Below are 24,192 nucleotides of genomic sequence, written 5' to 3'. Positions count from 1 at the left end.
AACCTTCATATATGTGTGTGTATCTGTGTGTTTGCACATAAGAAATGGCCTGCTTGCCTTATTTCAGCTGCATATTTTAATATACATTAAAACTGTCCTCCATTCCAGCACCTAATTTTTTTCAGAGATTTGATTTTTTTTTTTTTTTTAAACCCAGAGTAATTGTTTCTGCTAGGAACAACACTGTTGAAGGGCACTGTTCCTTTCAGAAGATCAAAGTACAAAAGATGTTCAAATAAAAGGAGAGATTAAATTCCGTGGGCTACGTTTAGTCCTAGCTAGCTTTGCAGGCTGTGGAGGTTGATCTTTCACAACAGCCTATTTCAAACCTCAGGAGGGTGTTGGTAACTTAGTAACTCTGTATTTTAGATGGAGGTGTCAGCAGAGCCTGTGAAAATGTTTTCTATGTTAAACAATTTCTTTTTTCAATTTGTTTTTCTCAGAAAACTGGAACTTTGCTCCCCGCCCCCTCTTTCCTCTCCGTCCTTTCCCTTTCTTGTTCTGTGTGAGTAAATAGAGGGTGAGGAGTGTTTTCAGAATTGCAAAGTCCTCCTTGCCCTTTCCAACAAATGTCTCCTTCACTGATGAATCATTGTAATGACTCAACCACTGTATTGTGTCTGTTGCAACTTTTATTTTCTTTGCCCAGCAGCATCTCCTCTGCTGGGTTTTACTAAACAGGTGGAAGGACACAATCCCTTCTTGATGAAACTTGTGAGAAAGAAATAAGAGCCTGTAATACAAAACAACCTATTTTTAATTTTTTTTAAAAGCCAGTATTTTTATTCATCTGCTGCTTAAACACAACATCCTGGCTTTGTTTGTTTGTTTGTTTTGTTGTTTGTTTTTTTTTTCATGGAAAAGCCCTGATGTATCTCTGTAGTTTTGCTGTCACTTTGTCATCCCTTTGGTGCAGCAGTACTCTGGAGCGCTGATCCAGGACGTCGGGAATCAGGAATGTTTTCCCCAAAGAGCTTTCTGAGAGGAACCATATTTGCCAGTGATGGTGATGGATAAAATTATGCCCCCCAGAGCCAGACATAAAGCTCCGTTGCCGCTGTCCTTGACGCAGAGATCTCAGCTCCCTGCCTCACAGTTTTGGGGAAATGACAGTAGGTGGCACTGGAGAATAGGAGCACAGAAGGATGGAGCAGTTTCCTCACTGGCGCTCTGTTTCGCCAGTTTTCCATCCCCACGGATTGCTAAAACACTTCGCTTCATTCCCTTTGCAAGCCTATTATTACTGCAAGCCTGCAGGCTTCAAACGCAAGAGCTCTATTTCAGAAACTCCACGCTGCCTGTGAAGCAACCCTGGGAGTAAAACCTGCTTGGAGATGTTGTGCTTCATCCCGGGGGGCGTGGAGCGATTGTTTTGCCAGCTCTTTCTGTAGCAGAGCTGGCTCCAAAGAGCACGCTGGTGCACGGCTAAATCAAATTATTCCTTCATCTGAGCGAGCTGTGGCTCCTGCCGGCTGGTGGAGCAGGGACAGTGTCTAACAGAGGTGCAGGGAACATCCCAGGGACTGTCTGGTTTTTCTTCGTCTCTGGAAATTTTGTCCCACACGCCGGCAAAAGAGGACGAGGCAATTCTTGGCAGTTCCAGGAGGAATTAGGGTAGAAAGTGACTCAGCAGTTCCCTGTCTGCTCCTTTAGTGGGAAGCACGAAACAGAGAATTAGTGGACACCCTAAAAGCCTGGGAAAATTCTGAAAATATTCAGAGTTTCTCAAGAAAAATCTTCATAGGCTTCTCCTGGAAATCACCATGAGGAAAGAGGTCCCAGCTCAGTTTGTATTATGTGTAGCCTTCTGTGTGTGCTTGGAATATGAGCTGTTCCCATGAGTATTTCCTGTTTTCCCAATCCTCCTCCTCCAGCTGTGTCCAATCCCTGTGAGGTGAAGCAACACCGCACTGGCAGAAACCCTGAAATGGCAGCTCCTAAAACTGGTGAGCTCCTCTCTCTCAGGATCACTTCACAGTAACCCCTGGAAATGAGAGCAGTGCAGCACAAATGCCACCAAATATCTCATGGAGCAAGGTGGCATTTTGAAAGAATACATGGAGAATATATGACAAAATATGCATCACCTTTCACCAACTGAAATAAGTTTTGTCCTTGTCTAACTGCTTTTAAATCACAGTGACAGCACTGACAGCTTTTATGCTTTAAAGGCCAGGGCTTTTTTCCTGTAATGCTAATTTTATCAATTTATAACTTCAGTTTATCAGATATAAGATAGCAGATATTAATTATTAACGTTATATGCTTTCTCCTAATCTGTTCAGTCTTATTGCATGGCTTTTTATGACCGAAATTCTGTTTTGTTGACCCTTACTCCCTCCCTGCTTCTGAGGATATTTTCTTGCCTGTTACAACCTTGGGATTTTGCTTGAATTCTGAATAGCCACTTCAGTGGAGCAATTGCTAACTTTTTAAGGAATGGTATGAAGTGTGAAGGCGAGTGGTCCCTGAGGGAAGTCCTTCTGTGTTGTGTCTGGAGCAGCCTGTGCTGCTCCCTTTTATGGAGGGCACTGGGCTCTTTGAGGATGTGAAAGATGGACGTGGCCAGGTCTGTGTTTACTGCAGCTCTTCGGGCCCTTTGCAGAGAGCCAAGTCCTCACTGGTCCTTGGGAAATATCCCAGAATAAGGGAAGTTCTTCCACTATTGTGCTATGCCAGCTCTGCACACCGAGGAGCCAAAGCCAGAGGGCCACTCTGCCATCAGAGGTTTGTACTGTCTCCTTCCCTGTGGCTGGAGCTGGGAGCTCCTTTTGGAACATGTAGATGGAGTAGAGAAAATTTTTTACTCCTGTTCTTATGCATAAATCTTCCTAAGAGTCAATTCTTTCCCTTTAATGAAATTGTTATTTTAAGCATGTTGGAAATTTGCACTGAAAATGTGAGATAATCTATTGCCATATATGTATATATAAAATAAAATGTATGGTTGATTTTCCAAATTGAGAAGGAGAATAGATAAGGTGTTACCTTTTTATTGCTACTGTGGTTTGAACTTTTCCTGAGACTCATCACCTCCATAAACCGGTTAAACAGGAAGGAAATCTCCTGACGGAAAAGTTCCGCCTCCTTAATAGTGAAAGCACATAGGTCACCCGAAAATGTCTGTGAGCAGGAAGGCACAGGAGGCTCTATATCCTTCTAAAAAATTGTGCTTCAGGTAAGGAGTTGCAACAGATATTCTTACTGCTTAGCAAGTGTCCCGTCATCTCCTCCTGGGATCGGTAAAAGCGAAAATTGAGCCCGCAGAGTGCCAAGGTTTTTTACGAGGATACACGGGCATGGCCAAGTGTGGAAAGTGGTTTTGTGTGCTTGGGTGGTACTTGCAGTGCTGTGAGACTCTCAAGTCTATCAATTTGTAGTGGATATTTTACAGTATTGGTTGGGATTCTCCCTTAAAACCCCTGATCCCAGAACCACAAGATCATGTGTAAATACATCTGTCATTCAAAAGGAAAAGGAGGGGTTCATGGAGAAAAATCAAACCCTCCAAAATTAAGTTTGGATCGAGAAACCACAAGGCAAAAAAAAACAACAAAAAACAAAAAACAAACAAACAAAAAAAACCACAAAAAAAAAAACCAAAAAAAAAAACCAAAAAAACAAAACTTGGGTGTTTTATAAAAATTCATGTAAATTTTGACTCCTTAGTGATTTATGCGAATTTTTTTATTAATACACTTGACAAGACTTAGAAGGTGAAATAGTGGCTGGCCAAGAGCCAGTTCCTTCCCTGACCTTTGTTTGCTGCTTTGAAAAGGGTGAGGAGTTGGCCCAAATGCAGAGCCTGGTGGTTCTGACCAAACTAGCACGACTTACACCATGGAAATTTGGAGATTTGCACCATGGCATGCTGAGCTTCCTCTCTCAGGGTCAGTTTTAAATACAGGCCCTTATGAAAGACACAGGATGTTTCTGTGCAGAGGTCACAGGAAGCCTGTTCAAGGTTTGATGTTAGGCATTTATGTGCCATCATAAACAGAATTTGTTGGAAATGCAAGGAAAATATTTTAGGAACAGTTGAAAGGGTATAAAAGGTATTGTATTTTCTGTGCCTAGTAGTGTTCCAGACAGCCAAGCTTTTTTAAGGAAGATGGAACTGGAGGAAGATTTCATTATATTATCTTTTATTTCTTCCTGAAACATTCAAATTTTCAAGATGGGTTGAAAATTCTTCTTGAATTAATGGCTATATAATTTTCTTTCTTGTTTTCTTTTATTTACCTGCTATGGAATTGAAAAACAGAGAAAGTTGTAAATTAGGACAATTTCATAGAAGGAACTTTTGTTGTTATGCTTTTTTTTAATAGTGTCATTTTTATCTAAAAACACAGAAAACTTAGCATTCATTCTGAGGGAAAGCTACAAAACTCTAATTGCATTTTAGATCACCAAAGTGGTATGCATCAGTTTGGTTATCTGGCCTAGTAATTTCATAAATGTGGGGTTTTTTCCAACACAGTTAAAGCAAACCAAAGCATGCAACACATGGAATTACTAAGTGGAGTGCTTGAAACAGTAGTTCAGCCCTCTGAGTTGCAGGTTTGATTTCAGCTTGTTTAAGTTTTCATTTCTCATTCCACACTGTGGGTGACAGAAGCTTATGTCACTTGGAGTTTGACTTAAAATGAAACAAAAATAAATAAAATTGGGATGAATACCTTCTGTTGTAACACAGATTTTCATTGCAATATGCTGTTATCTAAAATAATACAGTATCATGGGGGCTTAATGAAAAATCTATTTGCAGAGCTAAACTTTAAGAATTTCTGAGCACACTTTGTAGCTCAACAGCTTTTTTTTTTTTCTGCTCAGGAATACATTTTTTTATGGAATTATTAAATCAGATGTCTCTATTTCTTTTAGGTGATAAATACACAACTGTGTGCAGTGTGTGGTATTGCTGTTCTGTGCCATTTGTGGGTTTTAAGCTACATCTGTATCACTAAGTGAAACAGGCCAATGCCTTTAGGGCAAATGGCCCAGAATAGACTTTGGCTGTAGAACTGAGCTCCCTTCCTAAAAAATATATCTTCATGCATACTGACAGCAGTTTCCAGTGCATGCTGCCCATCTGAGCCATAGAAGTACTTGGCACATGCCAAAATCAGATCAGGAAGTTTGCTAGTGACAACATTAATGATGGAGCTGCAGAAGCTCATGCCCTTGACTGTAAATTTGCTAAAAAAAAGGCCAGCCTCAGGCTTTGATGATAAATTTCTTTTGTAAAACAAGAAACAAAAAAGGGCTGAAATTTATTTATATATAATTTTTTTTCCTTTATATGTCCTAGCTTTTGGGGAATATCAATTGGAGGTCCCTGTCTTCTCTGTTCTTTGACTTAACTTTCTTCACCTGATTACACTAAGATAAGTAGTGGTAGAATATGAAGAAATTAGAGTCACAAAAAAGAAGAAAATGTAAATGAAACTGACAACCATTAATACAAACTCTTCCTTCCTGCATTGTGTGCTATGCAAGTGTAGAAATAAGAGGAAAATACTTAGAGATTTCTCAGAATTAGTGTTTCATACTTAGATCAGCTGTTTCAGGCATCCTGTTGCTATTATTTATGAGTCAAAGATAATAATAATAGTAGTAATTTGTTGTTATTATTACAACTATGATAATAATAATATATCTGGAAATAACATTCAAACAAAAGAACAATCAACCTCCACATTAATAAAAATTTCCACTCTCTGAAGAAAGCTCTAAAACAAACAAACAAAAAAAGACCAAAGCAGTGTAGTGCTTTCATTATATTAGATATTTTGGGGTTTAACTTCCATTCTGTGCTTTATTTCAGTGGTGTGCCTCTCCAGTTGTGAGCATTGCTCTCTGGACCTTGGAACTCTAATGAGACTTTGCTGAGGAGCTGAAGGGAACCATCAGCCATGGCAGACTTTGGGAGGGTGCCCTTCTCCCAGAGTGAATTCTGTGCAGGACAGCCTGGGGACCAAGCATCTTACCCAATGTGCCATCCTGGCTCTGGTGGAGAGATCCCTCTAGGATTTGATCGAATCGTCGATGAAGTCAGCAATGAGTTTTTTTTTTATGGTTCATCCCACGCACATCATCACGAAGAAATGTTTTTCCCAGCAGACCTTTTCAGACAAAGTGTGCCTGACCAGCATCTTTACAGTCATCCTCTGGTTGCTCATGGAGAGCTTTACCCTGGGAGTCCAATCCCTCTCTGGCAGCAAGGCACAGTAGGACCAATGGTTGGCTTCAGACCTTCCTTGCTACCTGACTGCAGAAACTTCTCTGTGATGGATTCCCACCCCTATAGTCATGAGAGGGAAATCCATGGAAGGAAAAGTGTAAATTCAGCTTCAAACGTGGAAAGGAGCAACAAAAATCTGGAGTTTCAGATAGGCTTTGACAATCTGGATGCTGCAAGTCCTGTTTTCTTAGATAGTTATCCATCTGGACAAAAAATGAGAGAAGAAAGTGGAAATGGGGAAGCTTCTGTAACCAACACTTCCAGAAGATGCAGCACAGGACCTATCCATTCCCAGGGCTCTGGACATACCAGAGAGGTATTTAAATGTTCTTATATTAACAGTGCTTAAGGTTTTTTGTTCTTGTTTGTGTCCTTGTGCTTTGTGTATTCACTCACACTGTTGCAACATGGATTGGAAGCGCTTAATTGGAAGACATTACGAAAAATAAAACATTTATGCCTCAGGGGAAGCAAAAGAATTTCATACTAGAAGAGAATCTAGATTATGGTCTAGAATGCTCCAGTAGGCTCATTTTATGGCTCACTGAACCATAAAACTACCAGAGAAGGATAAGTACAGAAATGTAGAGTAAGTTGTGTTTGAAAGATAACATGACAAACCTTTATGGTCTGATATGAAACCTGAGATTGAAAATTACAATACATAATGTTGAATCTGGTTTGTTTGTTTTTTTGGGGTGTTGGTGTAGCTGTTGAGAGAGATTACTGTCTCCGTGTCTAGTCTGGCTGACATATCCTGATCCTGAGAGATGAAACATATAGCCAATCCTACCTTCACCATGTCCTGCATGCAGTTCTGTGTGCATATGTAATTCTTTTCTAAAAATAGACACCTCTACTCTAACTGTGGAAGCTGGATCCTATGACACACACTCTGTCTTTCAGCTGTGTGAAACAAACACTTTATCTTTTTTCCTCCTTCGTCAGGTGTCCATAGTTCTATTTGTGATTTTGCCATTTTTAATAACAGTGTCTTATGTGACTCCCATGACTCTCTGTGATGTTATATCTGTCCTCATTTTCTTTCTTTCAAAATCCTGATCTGGAGAAGGGAAAAGAAAATGAAAAATCCTTCCTTTCCTCCAGTGCTTGTTAGCATTCTGAATCATTATAGGAATCCTGAAATAGCCTACAGGATACCTCTGCACCATGAATATTAAAAGACAGTTTAGGTTCACCTTCTGCCTTTAAGTCCCAGTGATCACAGTATCATACTGCAGAGGGGAAGAGACACTTGATTGACTTGTTTCTATGTCTCTGAATAAGGAGAACTATAAAAGTAAACATATGCAGCCCCAGACAGATGGGAAGGCAGCGGGAGGAAATACATCTGAGGACAAGAACAGTTAAGACTAATCCTGTGCACTGCATTTCAGAATTTCAGTGATGAATACAAAAGAGGAGGGGTAGAGGTGGAGAGACAAAAGGCTGTTGTTGCTTTTTACTCATGATAGGAAAACTGAAGCATGCTAAAATGGTGATGAAAAGAACAAGCCTTCTCAAGAGAAAGGCAGAAAATAGTGGGATACAAATGAGCAGGAGGAGATTAAATCATGGGATGGGAAGAAGAGGTGCTAGAGGAAGCACACATTTAAGAACAGGCACAAACGCTTCTGTGATGGAAGAGGAGAGAATTATAGGGGAGGGAAAAGAAGAGCTGAGTGAGTCAAGGGCAACTACAATCGAATGTGTGGGAGGATTTGATTAAGTCAGGAAAGTATTTGAGCTGTTTAGCTCCAAGAGGAAGAAATGGGAGAGAGTAGTGAATTGATTTGTAGCATAAAATTCACTGTGGTCACAGGAAATCCTTTGGGGAGAAAAAGCCATGTCAGGATAGAAAGAGGGCCAAGGCAAGGGGCTGGCAGCTGAACCTTGAGATGATAAGAGAAAATAAGAGTCAAAGGAACTCTTAGAGAGAGGGAGGAGCAAAAAAAGCCTGTAAAGCAGTTACTGCTGCTAGGCTGGGAGTTTTGGAAAAGACAAGTGCTGCAGGCTGACAGACCTGATGCTGAGTAAGGCAGTCGGAAGGGTTGGGAAAGTGGAACACCACAACAAAAGAATGAGAACAGCTTGGTTTTTTTGAGGTCCAGAACAAGTAAACAATGCATGCAAGTAGTAGGAGGGGAGAACCAAGTCTTCAGAGTGAAATACAAAGGCTGCTGAGACACAGAGATAAGAATTGAGATGGGTCATAGGTAGGCAAGATGAAATATTCAAACTGCTGAAATCATTCTGGTATTCTGATCCAGAGCTCTTGGATGCATTTGTATGGCCTTAGGCTTTATTTAATGTGTGCCAATCAAAATCTGTCCAATATAATAAAGGAAACATTATTTTTTTCTGGCCTTCTCATTGCAGATGTTCAAAAACAATAAAGGAAATTATCTTCATAACATCCCAATGAAAGGAGATGCTATTTTTTTCCATATTAGAAAGAAAGCTGAAATAAAACCTAAAAGATATCTAACTAATATACTTAGCTACTCTCTTTGTGATATTTGGGATCTAATTTTAGAATCTAATGTTTTCAGAGTAACTAACAAGACTCATATCTTCACCCAAGTCCATCATCAGACCAAACATCATGATTTTGTTTTTGGTGCTCCAGAAATGAGAAATACACTATTATTGTTCACAATAGGGTGGTTTAGGTGACTTGATTAGCATAATGTGAGAAGTCTATGAATGAAAAAAAAAATCCAGTCATTAAAGGACACATTCAGTTGCTTCATCCCTGTTGTGATTACTTCTCCTGATATGGAGCTCCATCTCATTCACTGCTCTCTTTAATGTATTTGCAGTGCATGGAGACTCAATTTCTGTTGAAAAATAACGTGCCATAATGTAATTAACATTTCGCTTTCTTCTTCTTGCATATAAAGGTAAAGTTTCTGGACATGTGAAAAGAAGACATGACCAAACTAGATCTCTCATCTCTGGAGCTATTTATCACCTTTATACACCTCTGCCTCCAGAATGACTTTGAGGGACTTAGCAATGGTATTTTGCAGATGTGTATTCTATTGCTGCCTCACAGAATTCTTGTTTGCCATTAGGAATTGCTCAGAGATGCTGCCAGCAAAGGTGCAAAAAAGCAGAGGGCTCCTGTGCCACTCCTGTGTCCTGCAGGGCAGGATCCAGATTGCAGCTTTGGGCTGTCAGTCTTTCCATCCTTTAGTAATTATCTAATCATACTCTACTTCCAGCCATTAGGATTTGAGACTTCATACCCATGTCCTTCTGGCAAATCATGCATTCCAAGTCTTGTCCCTCTTCTTGCTCAAATTCCTCTCTGTTTTTCCTTCCTTAGTTTGCAGTTGTGGTTTGGCTCTTTTAATGCCTTCGATTCCCTTAAATGTCATGGGCCAGCCTCACCTTTTCTTACCTGTGGGCTAATCTTCTTAGCTTTTCACTCAGTGCCTATTTCTCTTTTTCCATTTACTTTTTCCACGGCACTCTACCTGCTCTGCAAGGACAGAGCTGCAGGAGAAAAAGGAGGCTGTGTTAGTGTTTTGTAGGGTTTTTTAATGAATAGGTAATTTTTGATGGCTGTTACTGTTACCAAATCACTCATAATTTCTAAATAGTGAACATCCTACAGAAATTCTTATTACTGTCCCATGAGGTGGTTGAAAAGTAGTTGCCTAACCAAAATGGAAACAATGAACTAGTGGAGGTGTTAGATTTTCACTGGATTTTGAAGGACCTTCCCCAGGAGTTCTTAGAACCAGGGATTGATGAACTACTGGTTTAGATTGCTGAATTTAATTTTACTCTATTTACACCCTCAGGATTATCCATTGTTTTTTTCCTGCCAGACAATTTCAATTTTCCCCTCTATTGATGATGCCCCCTTAGTATCTTTAAATTCCATGTGCACTCTCCTAATGCTTTGTGTGGTATTGTGGATAATAAAAATACTAAATACCATCAGTTTTGGGTTTTACTGTATACTCATAAGATTTCTGACTTTTGAGCTTTCAGTTCTGTTGTTGTGATTTCCCCACCAGCCAGCTCCCAGAAGATTTCTCATATTTTATATTCATCCCATCTTTTAAACTATAACTAATATTTCCCACCCTGCAGTTTTTAAGTGCATATTGCACTTTCTTATCCAGCCAAAAAGAATCTTAAGTTCTGTTTATTAGTTATTTTTAATAAATTTTCATGCTTTTATATAAATTATTCTTCAAATTATAAAATAAGCCTTTTGTCACTGTTTTCTCTTTCTGAAGGGCTTGAAATGCTCTTATACAGTTAAGCCTTGTAATGTCTCTACCTACAAGGGCAGAAAGGGCTTGTAGATATAATAGCCTTAAATTCTTTCCTGGAGATGATATTCTGGCTGAAGAGTACTTCAGACAAACAGACAAAGGGATGCTTGACCCAAAGCAGTGGCTCAGACCTCTGCTCCCCGAGTTCACAGAAAGTATGTAGGGATTTTTTCAGGTTCAGTAGGGTCCACTGGTTCCCTCTTCTCTCTCTTAGGGATTTACCTGACAGGTTTATGGATTTTGAGGGGATGCTGAGCTTTCTGCCAGGGCAGAAAGAGAGAAAATAAGGATTAAAACACACCAAAGCACAAGTTTCAGTTTGTCCTTCTCCCTTTTGTAAATGAAATATCTGCATTTGGAGTTACCTGTGCCTTGATACCAGGTGAATCCTAAAAGCTTGGTCTGAAATTCCTCATGTTTTGCATGGGAGGGAGGAAACAGTTGGTACCCAGGGCAGCTGTTGCTTTGTGACTTGTGAAGGCATTTAGAGTGCAGTCAAAACGGGGTCATTTGTGTTTATTTGGGACTCCATCAAGTCAGGGCAGGGATGATAGGCTCTCATGGAACAAAATTCAAGATGAGCCTTGTGGTCTTTCTTCTTCTCATTTCTAAATAACTCAGCTCTGTTTCTTCTGGGGTCTTGTTGGTGTTTTTAGGCTGCAGGTTGGGCTATCCAGCTGATTGAAGCAGATCAAGGAAGTAATGAAAACACAGCTGGTTTCTGCAATGCAGTGGAGAAGTAAGTAATGGAAAAGCTTTTTTCAGCCAACTATCACATTTCACTTCCTCACATTAATGGGATTGGTTATCCCTGTGTTTTGGGGCTGGCTGGGATGGAGGTAATTATCCACTCACAGGGCTGGGGTATGGATGGTACACCAATGTCTTGGCTACTGCTGTGCAGTGTTCATTATTATGGCATTTGTCTGAAGCCCTTCTTCCTGAAAAGAGGCTGGAAATCGCCTGCTGATTGGAAGTTGAGAATATTTTGTCTTCCCTTAATTATATGTGTGTCCTTTGCTTTTGTTAAACTTCCTTTATCTTGACCCAGAAGGGTTTTTTTCCATCTTTTTGCCCCCTGCCCCTGTGCTGAAGACAAAGGGAGTGGTGGGCACCTGGCATCCACCTAAGGTCAGCCAACCACACCCTGCAGTCCTGAACAATGCTGCAACTCCAGCATCTACTTCAATAAGGAAACACTTCTAATTTTGGTTTAAATATTAAAAACCGCAAAGGCACATTAATTCAAAAAATATTTAATCTTCTGTCTGCTTTATTTGTGATAAGTACATTTAACCCTTCACTGTTGATGTCTTATAGTGTGTGAAATGTCCCATCCTTTTTCTGTCATTGTCTTGGACAATATTAGTGCCTGTGCAACTCTGGGCAGGAAAATAAGAGCTGGAGGAACTGATTGGGAACAGAATTGCTACGTACTTTCATGATGAAAAGTGAGACATAGCAAGTGACAAAACCTACTTTAATTACGTTTTACCATTACACTTAATAGCCTGACTTAATGGCATAGAACATTTTTTACTTTCTTAATCTTCTGCAGAAAAATGAATTGTGCTGAAATCCAAGCACACAAAAACTTACAAGTATTTAGACCATCTGTGCAGATTGATTTTTCTTTTGTAGATATTCACTGATCACAATGTCAAGTTGTTAGCACAAATGCAAGCTTTCCCCCCCCATGGAAAGTAATTGGAAAATGGCATTCTGATTTTGTTATTAGACTTTAATGAATTGATTTTATTCAAGGTCAGACAAGGCTGCTTCTCGTGAAAGAAAAAAAAAAAAAAAACACAAAAAAACCCAGAACAACCCAACCAAAAAACCCAGTTTGATGTTGCACTGAAATTAAGAGGAGTATATTATATATTCAAATGGGTTGGTCAGCTTCAATGTCTCAGTTTCCTTTTCCGCAGATCATCAGCCTGAACCCCAACCCAGTTCTGCCATGAAATGCATGAAGGCACATTACACATGGCTGCTTTCTTTCCAGCTATTCAGATTTTTTTTTAATGTCTAAACATTCTAATTATAGGAAAAGCTTTATATTGATTTTTCAGTAGATGAGTTTATTTACCGGGCTAAAAAGATAAATATGAATAAGTGAGTCTTGTTTTGCAGGAGTTTGTTTTGTGTGTGTCATGAGCAAATACTCTTCAAAAGAAAATAAGAAGAGCTTTTGTTTTTCTTCTGTTAAATAAGTAGAGAAACAATTTAAGGGCAAAATGTCACTGCAACCAAAAGAGAGAAGAATATAATTAATTTTCCAATCACTTACATATTCAGTCTTGCCAAATGAGCATCCTCCCCGTGCCCAGTGAATCTCAGTTGCTGGCAGAGGCAGGATGTATAATGCAGACTCTGTCATGCATTCTTGCAGCTCCAGCTTGTAGCTCAGCTAGAAACGCTGTGTTTTTCTCTAGGTGATACTTGCATGGGTAGAAGTCTGTAATTGAAGCATTTGGTTGTACAGGACTGTAAATCAGTCTTCTAAAGCCCTTTATCAGGTGACTTCTAGGACTGTGAGCAGAGCTGTAGTGAGCAGTCATCCCTGGCTGGCTTCAGAAGACATCCTAAAGGCAGATTCAAACCACAAGGTGCCAAGCTGGCAGTCTCAGGGTTCACCACCATTGAGAGGTGTCTCAATGTCTTCAAGGATGTGCTTTGCACTGCAGGGAAACACATCATATTATGAAATGCTGTGAAATAGGAAATCCCTATAAATGTCAGTACTTTCTGTACATGCTGAGTTGTTGCAGCACAGGAAGCAAATAGCACAAGATTTTATTTGTGTAATGTTTTTATAACACTTCAGTTCTGCTTTGGAAGACCCAGACTTTCCAAGTTCTGCAGTGTTTTGCTCACCTGCTCAGGCCATAAGTCCTTTAATCATGTGAAGATAGTAGATGGCCATAAATGAGCAACACTCTTGGAAACTGATTGGGTTTTTCATCTGAGAAAAAAATTTTTATCCCCACATTTTGCTAAAATATTAGCAGTGTGTGGGTAGGGAAGGAGATGAGGTTTGCTGAGTTCTGGAATGACTGCCAGTAAGTTGAGGTAATTCATGCCCTGTATGTGTACATAGCCTGGTAGTTTGAGGCTGGATAAAGGCTGGTGAAGTTTCTAGTTTGACTCAGTCCTTGGCTTTCTTGCAGAAACATGTTACAGGGGGAAAGCTGTACCTTGTGCACAAAGAAAATAGACTGACACAACTACATGGGTCACCCAAACATTCTCTGTAGTGTAATGGTTTCTAACCATGAGTATAAATCTACCTTGTACTGGAGGCTCTCTTGTCAAGCCTCATTAATTCCCACCCCACTGAAACATCAAACCCCCTGGCTTTTTGTGATAAGAAATGACCTGCTTTGCTGGGTTATTAATTTTGGAAGCCTAGACTTTTTTTTCCCATTTTTTTTCCCTTTTCCCCCCCTTTTTTCCCCCCCCCTTTTTTCCCCCCCCCTTTTTTCCCCCCCCTTTTTTCCCCCCCCTTTTTTCCCCCCCTTTTTTCCCCCCCTTTTTTTCCCCCCCTTTTTTTCCCCCCCTTTTTTTCCCCCCTTTTTTCCCCCCCCTTTTTTCCCCCCCCTTTTTTCCCCCCCCTTTTTTCCCCCCCCTTTTTTCCCCCCCCTTTTTTCCCCCCCCTTTTTTCCCCCCCCTTTTTTCCCCCCCCTTTTTTCCCCCCCCTTTTTTCCCCCCCCTTTCCCCCCCCCTTTTTCCCCCCCCCTTTTTCCCCCCCCTTTTTTTCCCCCCCCTTTTTTTTTCCCCCTTTTTTTTTCCCCCTTTTTTTCCCCCTTTTTTTTTCCCCCCTTTTTTTTCCCCCTTTTTTTTTCCCCCCCTTTTTTCCCCCCCTTTTTTCCCCCCCTTTTTTCCCCCCCTTTTTTTCCCCCCTTTTTTTCCCCCTTTTTTTCCCCCCTTTTTTTCCCCCCCTTTTTTTCCCCCCTTTTTTTCCCCCCTTTTCCCCCCTTCTTCCCCTTTTTTCCCCTTTTTTTCCCTTTCCCCCCTTTTCCCCCCTTTTTTATCCCACTTTTTTCCCCTTTCCCCGCCCCTTTTTTAAAATTTTTTTTCTTTTCCTTTTTTCCTCCCACCTCTTTTTTCCCCCACCTCTTTTTCTCCCTTTTTGCTTTATTTTTCCACCCCTCATGCTGTAGAAATGCAGGGCACAAAAGAGTAATTCACACAGTTGTTTAAGAGACTTGGGCAGCAGCTCTAAGGCAGGAGGTAACACAGTAATGGAGACATTTGTGAGAGTGAGCTGGGGGTCCAAAATACATGTTCCAGGGACATTACACAGCACTCCCAACTCAGAAACTGCAAAATGAACCTACAAACAGAAGAGAATTCAGGATGCTTAGTACAGGATGTTTGGGTTTAGCTGCTAAATATTCAGGCCAATTAGTGAAGTGTAAAGCTTCAGCTGGTACAGTGTGTGCCCTTACCTGCAGCTGCAGAGTATATTTGCTTAAAAAGCCAGTTAATCCCAGGTGATAGACATAATACCTGTGACCAGTGCTCATTAGGAAATGGGACCTCAGGAGGAATTAGAGTTTGCAAGTCTATGGTAATTGGAAGGACAAGGAGCAATATATTTTATAGTTAATGGTGTATCAGAGGGACTCAATGATTGCAACTGTTACTGCACTCTACAGACTTTTGCATAAATACCCAGGGTTTTAGTAATGAGGATTTCAGATTGGATTTGAGAGTTGTGGCAATAGACACTCCTTAAGATTTTGCATAGGAAGCATGTTCCTGTATTCATTTTGACTAGATGTCCTAGTTGCAGCTGTCTGTGCATGTTGGCTAGTTCTGTGTTACAATTCTGTTATTTAAATACATATTTGAGCACAATCATTGCTACTGAGCTCGGTGTACACTGAGGTCTCTGTTTAAACTCCTTTTGGTTTCACTAGGGTCAAGCTCTGCAGTGGTTCTCTCAACTTCATGAAGATTTTGCTGCTGGTTTCCCTGAAACAACAAATGTAGTTATGTGTGCTGTTAAGTAGTTATCTCATTAATGCATGAAAACAGAGCTTGTGTTGCTACTTCACAGAATTTTATTTCTAACAGCTTTCTATATATCACCATATGTACATTGTAGAATTTTTTGTTTTGCTCTTAGAAGAGGCCAAAACCACCTCTTTAGATATAGTTTCTTTGTGTGTTTTTTCCAGAATCAGAAATGCTTATCCTGCTTTTGATTTGAAGACAAATACTGGGAAAATCTGGAGTATCACAACAAGGTTCCCAGAGCATATCCTGGGTGGAACAAAATTCAGAATCAGCATTTGGACAGATTTTTCACCACATCCTCTACTTCTTACACAACATGGTAAGTGGTCAAGTTTATGTACAGGGGAAGCAAATCAGGCATCAAATGAAAGGAGAAATTCCAACTAGGTAGGAAGAATCAAGGAGAATAATTAGAAATTGGAAGAGTTGGCCCATGAAGTTTGTAGAGTCTCCAAGCTTGGAGATGTTTAAGGTTCTACAAGACAAAACCCTGAATAAGGTGCTCTGAATGCAGTGCTAAGCCAGCTTTTCAGGGAAGAGGTTCTAAATTATTCTCTCATTAATGACTATGAGAAGCTGCCACTGCTCCTGTGCATCCTGTGTCTGTGATTAATGGGAGAATCTTTAATTCCAGCTCTAGTAATTTTTATTTCTGCAACATACACAAAAATGAAATAAACTATTTTTCCCCCTCTCTTCCTATGTTGCTTTATTAAATCATAGTCTTTTTCTTGTCTTTTTGTTTTAATTAATAATTTATTTAGTTTTCAAGGAATTAGTTGACTGTAACAGAGTGAGTTGAATTATCCTGAATTTGTTTAGACTAGGCTAGCAGTAAGGTTGCATTAGGAGAAATACTCTTTTGTCCCATCTAACGTAAAGTACTGTTCAGTTAGGCAAGCACTTTTGGCAGAGTAAGGAAAGGAAGACAGATCTACAGAGTGGAAATGAGTGGTACTAGCAAGGTTGGAATTTTTTTCCCCAGAGAGTGACCTGAAAAAAGTGCATGTTACAATTTTAATTCAAGATTTTTGTGCTGCTCTTTGTTTTCTGGACTGTGTAAATTCAGCCAACAAGCACTGCAGTTTAAACATCAAACCAGCTGAGTTTATTACAATGGCGAGTTCCCAAAAGACTAAATTATTTAAACTGGTAAAACCAGAAGAAAAATGTGTAATTGAAGTGTCTTTTTGAGGGGAAAAAAAAAAGCCAAAACATTTTGCAAACAAAATTAACATTTTCAGAAGGAGCTTTTGAATACATTTGTCTTTCCCTGGAGAAAACCAAACCAAAGCAAAAAAGCAAGCTATGTTTTATTTCAGCTTTATGTCATAACCCCCTCTTCTGGAGATGCCACCTGTTCTTTGAAGTTTTCCCATCCCCTTCAACAGAAGACCATATTTAACAGACCTGTTTCTAGATTATGCAGCTACTCTTTTCCATTTGTGATCAATTCTTCTAAAATGGACAGAGAGGAAGTGTATTGGCAGGTGTTGGAAAATTGCTTAAAAAACTGACGTGAAAGTGGAGAAAATTCTCAAAATTCCAAAGTGTTTCTGAAAAGCAGGTTGTACAAACTGAAATAGCACTTCCTAAATTATAGGGATTATGTATATTTTTATACTATTATGTGGCTGCTCATGTATTAAATAATATCATATTTTGCAGATATAAAATACATTAGAATATTAATTTACTTCTTTGTTATGGCTAAAAGGGTGTGCATAGCAGAAACAATACCAAGTAACATTCTGGAGCCTTTTTGTGTCATAAGTGGCTACAGAGTCAACTTTTGCATCATTGGAAAGGTACCAAAATGTTCATCAGGAAAATGAAAAAGAAATAATAATGCCATTCATCTCTTCCTTTCCTCCTGGGAATATTGTTCATCTCTTCTTCTTACCAGCTGCCCAAGAAATTGCTCATTTCCTCTAAATGGACATAGAGCCCATGTCAGGTAGAATATTTGAAGCAAAATTTAAAAAAAAGATAATAAAGTCAAGTGTGTCTTGATCTAATTCCTCTTGATGGAGCTAGTCCACAGCAGTTGTTAGGAATGACAGGAAAAAAACCCTTATTTTCTCTGCTCAAGTATGTAGCCTGCAATTCTCCAGCAAGCTACTATTAATTTTCCTTGCTATCTTTATTTACAGCTGGCTGTATCACTCGCGACTTAATTGTGGAGATCCTCCGTTGCACAAATCAATACCCAGCCCGGGAGGAGGAATGCCTTCTGAGTGTTTCTGGGTCTGATGAATTCTTGCAAAAGTAAGTACCTCATTAAGCCACGAGCCATGTAAACAGAGCCACGGGGAGAGGTAGGGTGTCAGGTTCTTCCAAACACTCCATGTGTGCAGGAATCAGAAAAACAGCAACTTCCACCAGCACTGAAGGGTGTGATCCGCAGCCTTACAAAAAGCTTGGATTGATGATTGAATACAATACACAGGTATTGAGCAGAAAAATCAGAAACTTATATTTCTACAGCTGTGAGAATATGCCTTCAGTAAGTGAGAAACTGCATTGATAAGATGGTGAGGGGTTTATAATGTAGGGGTGTGGTTGTACAGAGTAGCTAAGAATTTAGAAGTTGTAATAGAGGCATATGTGAGAGAGAAGCCATAGGACAAAAATATGCACAGTGCAGGAGAAATAAAGGTGATAGGTTAGAAAAGCAAAACAAATTCTGTGGCAACTGCCCATTGGTTTCGAAAGTTCTATATTGCCTTATAATGAAGAAACTTGTGACTAAGCTATGGCTGACTGCTAAAATCTCACAGCCTCTGAGACTCATGTTTATCTGACCAATGAATCGTTCTTAGCCTGAAAATAATCCCATCCCTTCATTTCTGGTGTCAACAATGATACCTGTTAGTTTCTGAAACTCCTGAAACATGTGGTGCATGTGTTCTGCAGAGAGCATGGTGTGCTCCAGTGCAAGGATTCAAATCCTCTTTTATGGAAGCTTTATGCAGCTTTTAATTGTTTGTTTGATTCTGTTGTCCTTCTGGTCTTTCCCATCTGTGATACAACACTGCTACTACTTCCACTATCTCATGGGGTGTTATAAGCAACTCCTCAAAGGGGGAAGTAATTAAATTGTGGTATTTTATATTATTTATTTATGCAATATCATGCAACTGCAGAGCAGGTGATTTTTCTTCATATCCAGTTGCAGTAGTAGCAAAACAAATAAAGTCAGCAGTGTGGTGCTGATGCAAGTTAAAAACACATTAAACATACAAGTAGGTCTTTCTGAATGTAAATAGTTTACAAGTAGGGAAATAAATGTACTGATTCAGGTGATCTCTTGTGATGGTTGAAAGCAGTCCTGAACTCAGTTAGTTGTTTTTTGCCCTGTGGCAGCCTAAATTCAGGTGTCAGCCAAAGTGAGCAGGTTCTGTGTTGAAGCAGCTGAAGTGCAGGCACTTGTCAGCTGGGCTTTGTGGACACCGGCTCTCAGCAGAAGGGTTGGCAGTGTTCTGTGGTACGGGCACTGCAGGAATCACAGCTCATCTGTTAGAGGTGTAAAAATTGTTAGATAAAATACTGTATGTCTATAACTCAAAGGGAAGATTCTAGACGCAGTCATATTTACAGTAGAGTGTAAAAATTACATGAATGAGCCTGGAGTAGGTCAGTTTGATTGATGAAAGCAATGCAGTTGTGAGAGCAAGTGTCGCACTGTGGAAGTTAGCTTTGCTCTGTATCCATCTGGAGCACTTCTACCCTTACACAGGCGCACAGGCCAAATGTTCATGTGTTCATAGTGAATTACATCTGGCAACTAAAGATGCCAAATTGCCTCTACAACATTTCTAAGCCCACTCTTCCCATCTTGGTAAAGCAGGAGCTGGAAAAGCAAAGTGCTGTGTAAATCATTAGAGTACCAGAAGTACCAAGCAGAGAACTAGGTCATACATAGATCTGTTAGCTACAGAAGAAGACCAGGGTCTTATGTGGGTTTTTTGTTAACCCAAGATACTCTTCTAATTTCAAACAATTTGCTAAAAAGTGGAAATAATGAACCATTGTATTGAGGATGAGCTCAGTGCAGTATGTGTTGAAGAGTTTTGTTTTCACTGCTGGGGAGAATGCATCAATAGCAGACTTTAAATTCCTGCACTTGTAGAATCTCTTCACGTCTCATTAGCAGTGAAACCATGTTCTCAGCTTTCTTACTTTGCTCCTCCACTGTCATTCACAAAGCTCTGAGCTGCACCAGAACTTCAGCAGTTTGTAATTCTGTATTGTGCTGTTAAATTCAGCTCCCTTTCTTCTGCCTCTTCAACAGAGCCCTGGATCTGAAATTTGAAACCCCAGACCCTAAGGATCCCTTGGGTAGTTTAACAGCGCCTGAGGAGCTGCCTCAGGGTGAATTTTTTTTCCTATGTGTGGGCTATCTTCAAGTGCAAATTGGTTTCATCCCATTGTTGCTAACAGAGTGATTTGATGCACTGGTGCACAGTTCTTCCCCAGGAAAATATTTGGAGTCAGTTCACGGATGAATTCCAGCAGAAGTTCCTCAAGTTCTAAGACAGCAAAGGGAATAAATACTCTGCTGCTTCTGCTGTACTGTAATCCAGAAAAGAACACCAAAAGTGAGGGGAAAAAAGGTGATTTGATGAATTGTTCTCCGAGCAGAGTGCTTTAGTGAAGCAGACAGGTTTGTCAAAAGCTTTCATTTACTGTTTCATTGGATTCTATTAATGAACACTTCACCCCACCTCCTGCAGAAGCACCTGAAAGACTTGATCATTTTTAGAATCCATTTAGCTTTGAATGAGAGGGGGAAGAAAAACCACCTCTGTGCTAATGACCATTACACTCAGCACCAGCAGATTTCACCGTCCACCACTCCCTTCCTCCGAGAGATCCTTAGGCTCACATCCTGCCTGACTCATGAGTAGAACATCACATTTCAAATACTCAAATTTTAAAGATATCAAAAGATATCATACAGACTGCAGGCCAGTCTGTAATTAATAGATTTGGAATCTCTTTTGTTTTCTGGTCTTTTTACCATTGGAAACGTGACCTTGCTGCAACCTGCAGGTTTTCTTTTTTATCCCATCAAACAAACCTAGATCCACCTTTAAATCTTGCTCTCACACCTTCTTATCTTTCCTTAGATGCAGAATGGATACCCCTAAATATGATCTTATGATTCCTTTAAAGAAAAATATTATATAAAAGTAAATTGAATTGTGCTTAAACATTTTTTGTCAACTCCTGGGTCTTAATGACAGCAGCTAGTCAAAACCAACCCTTCTCATCTGTCACCAATGAATCAATTCTCTATTTAAAAAAAAAATGGCCACAATGTCTCAGGTTGTCCTGAAATGCCTAATAAAACAAATGAGTATCTATAAGAATGAGGATGTTTAAAAAAAAAAAATCTTTATTTTATTGATGTGTGTGCTAGCAGAAGGCTGCAGTAATGTAGATCACCAAAGGAATGTAGTTCAAAAATAATTAAAAGCTTTATTTCTAGACATCCTTTTATTCTAAGGTGTCAGAGTATTTAAAGTTCCATCCACACCCTCACATGGTATAATTTGCACAGCTACCTTATTGCTTTGCAATTCAGCCACCACAGTGAGCAGGGGAATGAAATTGAAAAATCTAAATTCTTATCTTTCCTTCTAACATGCTTGCTTGTAACCTTATTGATGACATTTTTTTTTTTGTCTTGCTAATTCTGTTCTCTGGGAGTTGAAACCCAAGTAAAAACTGGTTTTCACTCAAAGTGAAAGTTTAAGCTATTAATTATAGACTGACATAGACATAATCATGCAGATTGAAATCATAAGAAGCAAGCACCTTTGGATGAATATGTTCTTTGTGAAAAGTAAACTTAATTTTCTCTTGTCTCTGTAGATTAAATTTCTTGTTCAGAGATGCTTCTAGCTGAGTTACTTAAAAAATAGTCTGATTGAGCTGCATTAAGATTTGGAGTTTATAGCACATCAGAGAATCTTGCTGTGGGGAAGCAAGCAGTGAGGGAGTATCAAATGATGGGGATTTTCCCTATCTTGTATTTAGATATTTTGTTAGACCACTGGCAAGTCACTTGGACCAGTTGCTAACACATCTCCTAAAGACAAAGACTGTGTTTCTCTTCATGGCATGTGTTCTCCATGTAGTTTCAGCAAAAAAATAAGGGGGAAAATGTTGAGTTAATAAGGTTGTAGCACTTGATTTTTGCTTGCTTTACAGAGCTCAGAGTGCTGTAAACCAGTTAGCAATAATCACATTATCCTCCAAAAGGGATATATCATTTTTATCTCAGTAGTACTCAGAGTAGCAAATCTGCCTGGGGTACAGCTAAAAGGTACTTTGTCAATCTGTGGCAAAACTACACTTCTATTTCTTATAGCACTCTTTCATCTAGACCAGGTTTCCACATTATTTTGTTGAGGCACTAATCCATTTTGTCTAGTCCCTTGTGTAACAATAGCTGTCAAAACTTTTCTCTTTGTATTTGTTCAAATTAAATTCATTCATTAAGTCAACTGCATGGGCACTTCTGCTTGCAGTGTTTCAGGCATCATTGCTGTGTCAATAAAGACTTTGCTGATGGATAGGATCTGCTTGACACAGCAGAAACTAACACAAACCACTAATGTAAAACCAGTTATAACAACCAAATTAAGTTCCTCTTGGTGTTGCTTGTTTTGCCTGAAATCATGGTGACATGGAAAAATTATACTTGGAAAAGATAACTTTTATATATCAGTGGTTCAAGATTGTTAATTCCTAGGAGGGTACAGCTCCTCTGTATTTGTCTAGCTATACCAGTTCCAGTCACTGGCATTACAACAGGAATCAGGAAAACATTACTTAGGACTTACAGATGTCTCTGTAATATTCTTGTTACTCTACCTGTCCACAGGTTGAAGGTGGGGCAGAATGAAAAGAACAGGAATAATAGTGAGACATTAAGTAAAAAACATGTGTTGGGGCAGGTCTAAAATGTTAAGGAAACTTCCCAGTCTGACCAATTATGGGGCTCTCCGTCAGTCACTCTCCCTTCACTGTGAAAAGAGTCTGTGCCTGCTCAGGGGCTGCTGCCCTTTCCCACCACACAGAGCACAATCTGCAGCTTGCACTGCACTAAATGTGTTCCTCAACCAGAGGGGATAATGATCATCAATGATTCCATCATTTCAGGGATGGGGCAAACACAATTGGGTGAAATGAGGAGTGGAAGAACTTCCAGGAAAGCTATGAGTAGGCAGAACACAGAGATGAGGTGAGAAGAGGAGGAAGATAAGAGAATGGGTGCATTGGTACATTCCCAGGAACTGGGAACTGACCACTTGGACTTGAGCTCTGAAAAGGGATTTGAGATGGGTTTAGCTATAACAGGGATATGCTTTGCACCAGTATGGACATTTCACTGTGTTGGTGTTCACTTCTCCCACTCTTACACCTGTACTTTCTGCTCTTGAAATAAAGAAATTTTGCAGCTGTATGGAGGTGCTATCAAAGGTGATCCTTGCTTCAGGTATTTTTGTCAGATGGAAATGAGTTTGTCACTTGTGATGTTTAATATGTTTGTTTAAAAAATGAATCCTATATATATATACATTTACATTTTTAACCACAGTGGTGAGTCTGTATTTTACTTAGCTACAGCATAGTGTGAGTGCAGAACATTTACAGGGTGTGTAAGTTCCCTGTAAATATGCTGAATGGCATTTAAGTTTATCCATTCATTTATGCTGAAGACTTCTGCTGCCATGTGAGAGAGGAGTCTCATCTAAGTCACATTTTCCATTACTTATTCACAGGGGTGAGCATTTTGGCTTTGTTTATTTTTTTAAACTAAATCTAGCCCTTTTTATTCAGACATTTCATCAAAAGCCCTTTTAGGTAGAAATACAGTTTACGTTTAAACCGAGTTTTTCAAGCCAGAAAAAAAAAAAAAAAAAAAAAAAAATCTTTCCTTCATGGCTCAGGGAGTTCTGAAACAGCTTACCATGCTATAAATCTGTATAAATATGGAATATCCTGTTTTGTGCTTCTGTGGTTGAAGGCTCAATAAAGCCTCCAGAATCTAATTGAACACACACCAAAGTTGTAACTGATGATGCATACTAACTTGTTTTGGTGATAAATTTACCTTTGTAAAAATCATTGTTGTTTTTCTATTAACCCCAAAGCACTTTTTCAAATGTAAAAATGTGTTTTTCTAAACCCTGAAATATTTTTTATTTATTTCACCTCTTTAAAACAAGATGTGAAGGGTAAAAAATGAAACTATTTTTGTTCCAAGTGATTTTAAGAGTGACAAAGCAAGGCTGTGTTCTAATTTAGAAAAGGTTGCCAAGAGTGGTAAATGGAAAGAGGCAAATAAGATTAAGGAATTGCCCTGTCATGGGCTGCTGGATCATCTTTGACCAGCAGCTTAGTTTGTAGGATACATGCCAGCTGAGTGAGGCTGATCTTAGCTGGCACATGATTTGAGAAAGGAAAAGATGAACTCTGCTTTTGCCACCTCTGTGTGAGCTGCACAGGGTAAAAACTACTTTGAGAATAAAGGGTTGCCTGTCTTGATGTATGTGGTTTTCAGACCTACAGCTAATATTTGATTTTTGAGTTGGGTAGCAGACACTACAA

The 24,192-nt window shown here is 39.5% G+C and overlaps 1 protein-coding gene across 1 annotated transcript in view; it reads left to right on the top strand.

Annotated features, from left to right (window-relative positions):
* Window positions 1-3,119: 3,119 nt before the first annotated feature.
* The window catches only part of PIK3C2G (phosphatidylinositol-4-phosphate 3-kinase catalytic subunit type 2 gamma), a 196,655-nt gene continuing 175,582 nt past the window's right edge, over window positions 3,120-24,192 (top strand). Inside the window, exons 1-5 of the mRNA XM_021535187.3 lie at window positions 3,120-3,178; window positions 5,828-6,560; window positions 11,196-11,278; window positions 15,729-15,886; window positions 17,721-17,835. Of these exons, the coding sequence (XP_021390862.3) occupies window positions 5,916-6,560; window positions 11,196-11,278; window positions 15,729-15,886; window positions 17,721-17,835 (1,001 nt within the window). The 5' untranslated portion in view covers window positions 3,120-3,178; window positions 5,828-5,915. The remainder of the gene's footprint in view (window positions 3,179-5,827; window positions 6,561-11,195; window positions 11,279-15,728; window positions 15,887-17,720; window positions 17,836-24,192) is intronic.

This window comes from Lonchura striata, chromosome 5 (assembly GCF_046129695.1).
Source record: "Lonchura striata isolate bLonStr1 chromosome 5, bLonStr1.mat, whole genome shotgun sequence".
Lineage (NCBI taxonomy): Eukaryota > Metazoa > Chordata > Aves > Passeriformes > Estrildidae > Lonchura > Lonchura striata.
This window is presented reverse-complemented; position numbering and strand designations above follow the sequence as displayed.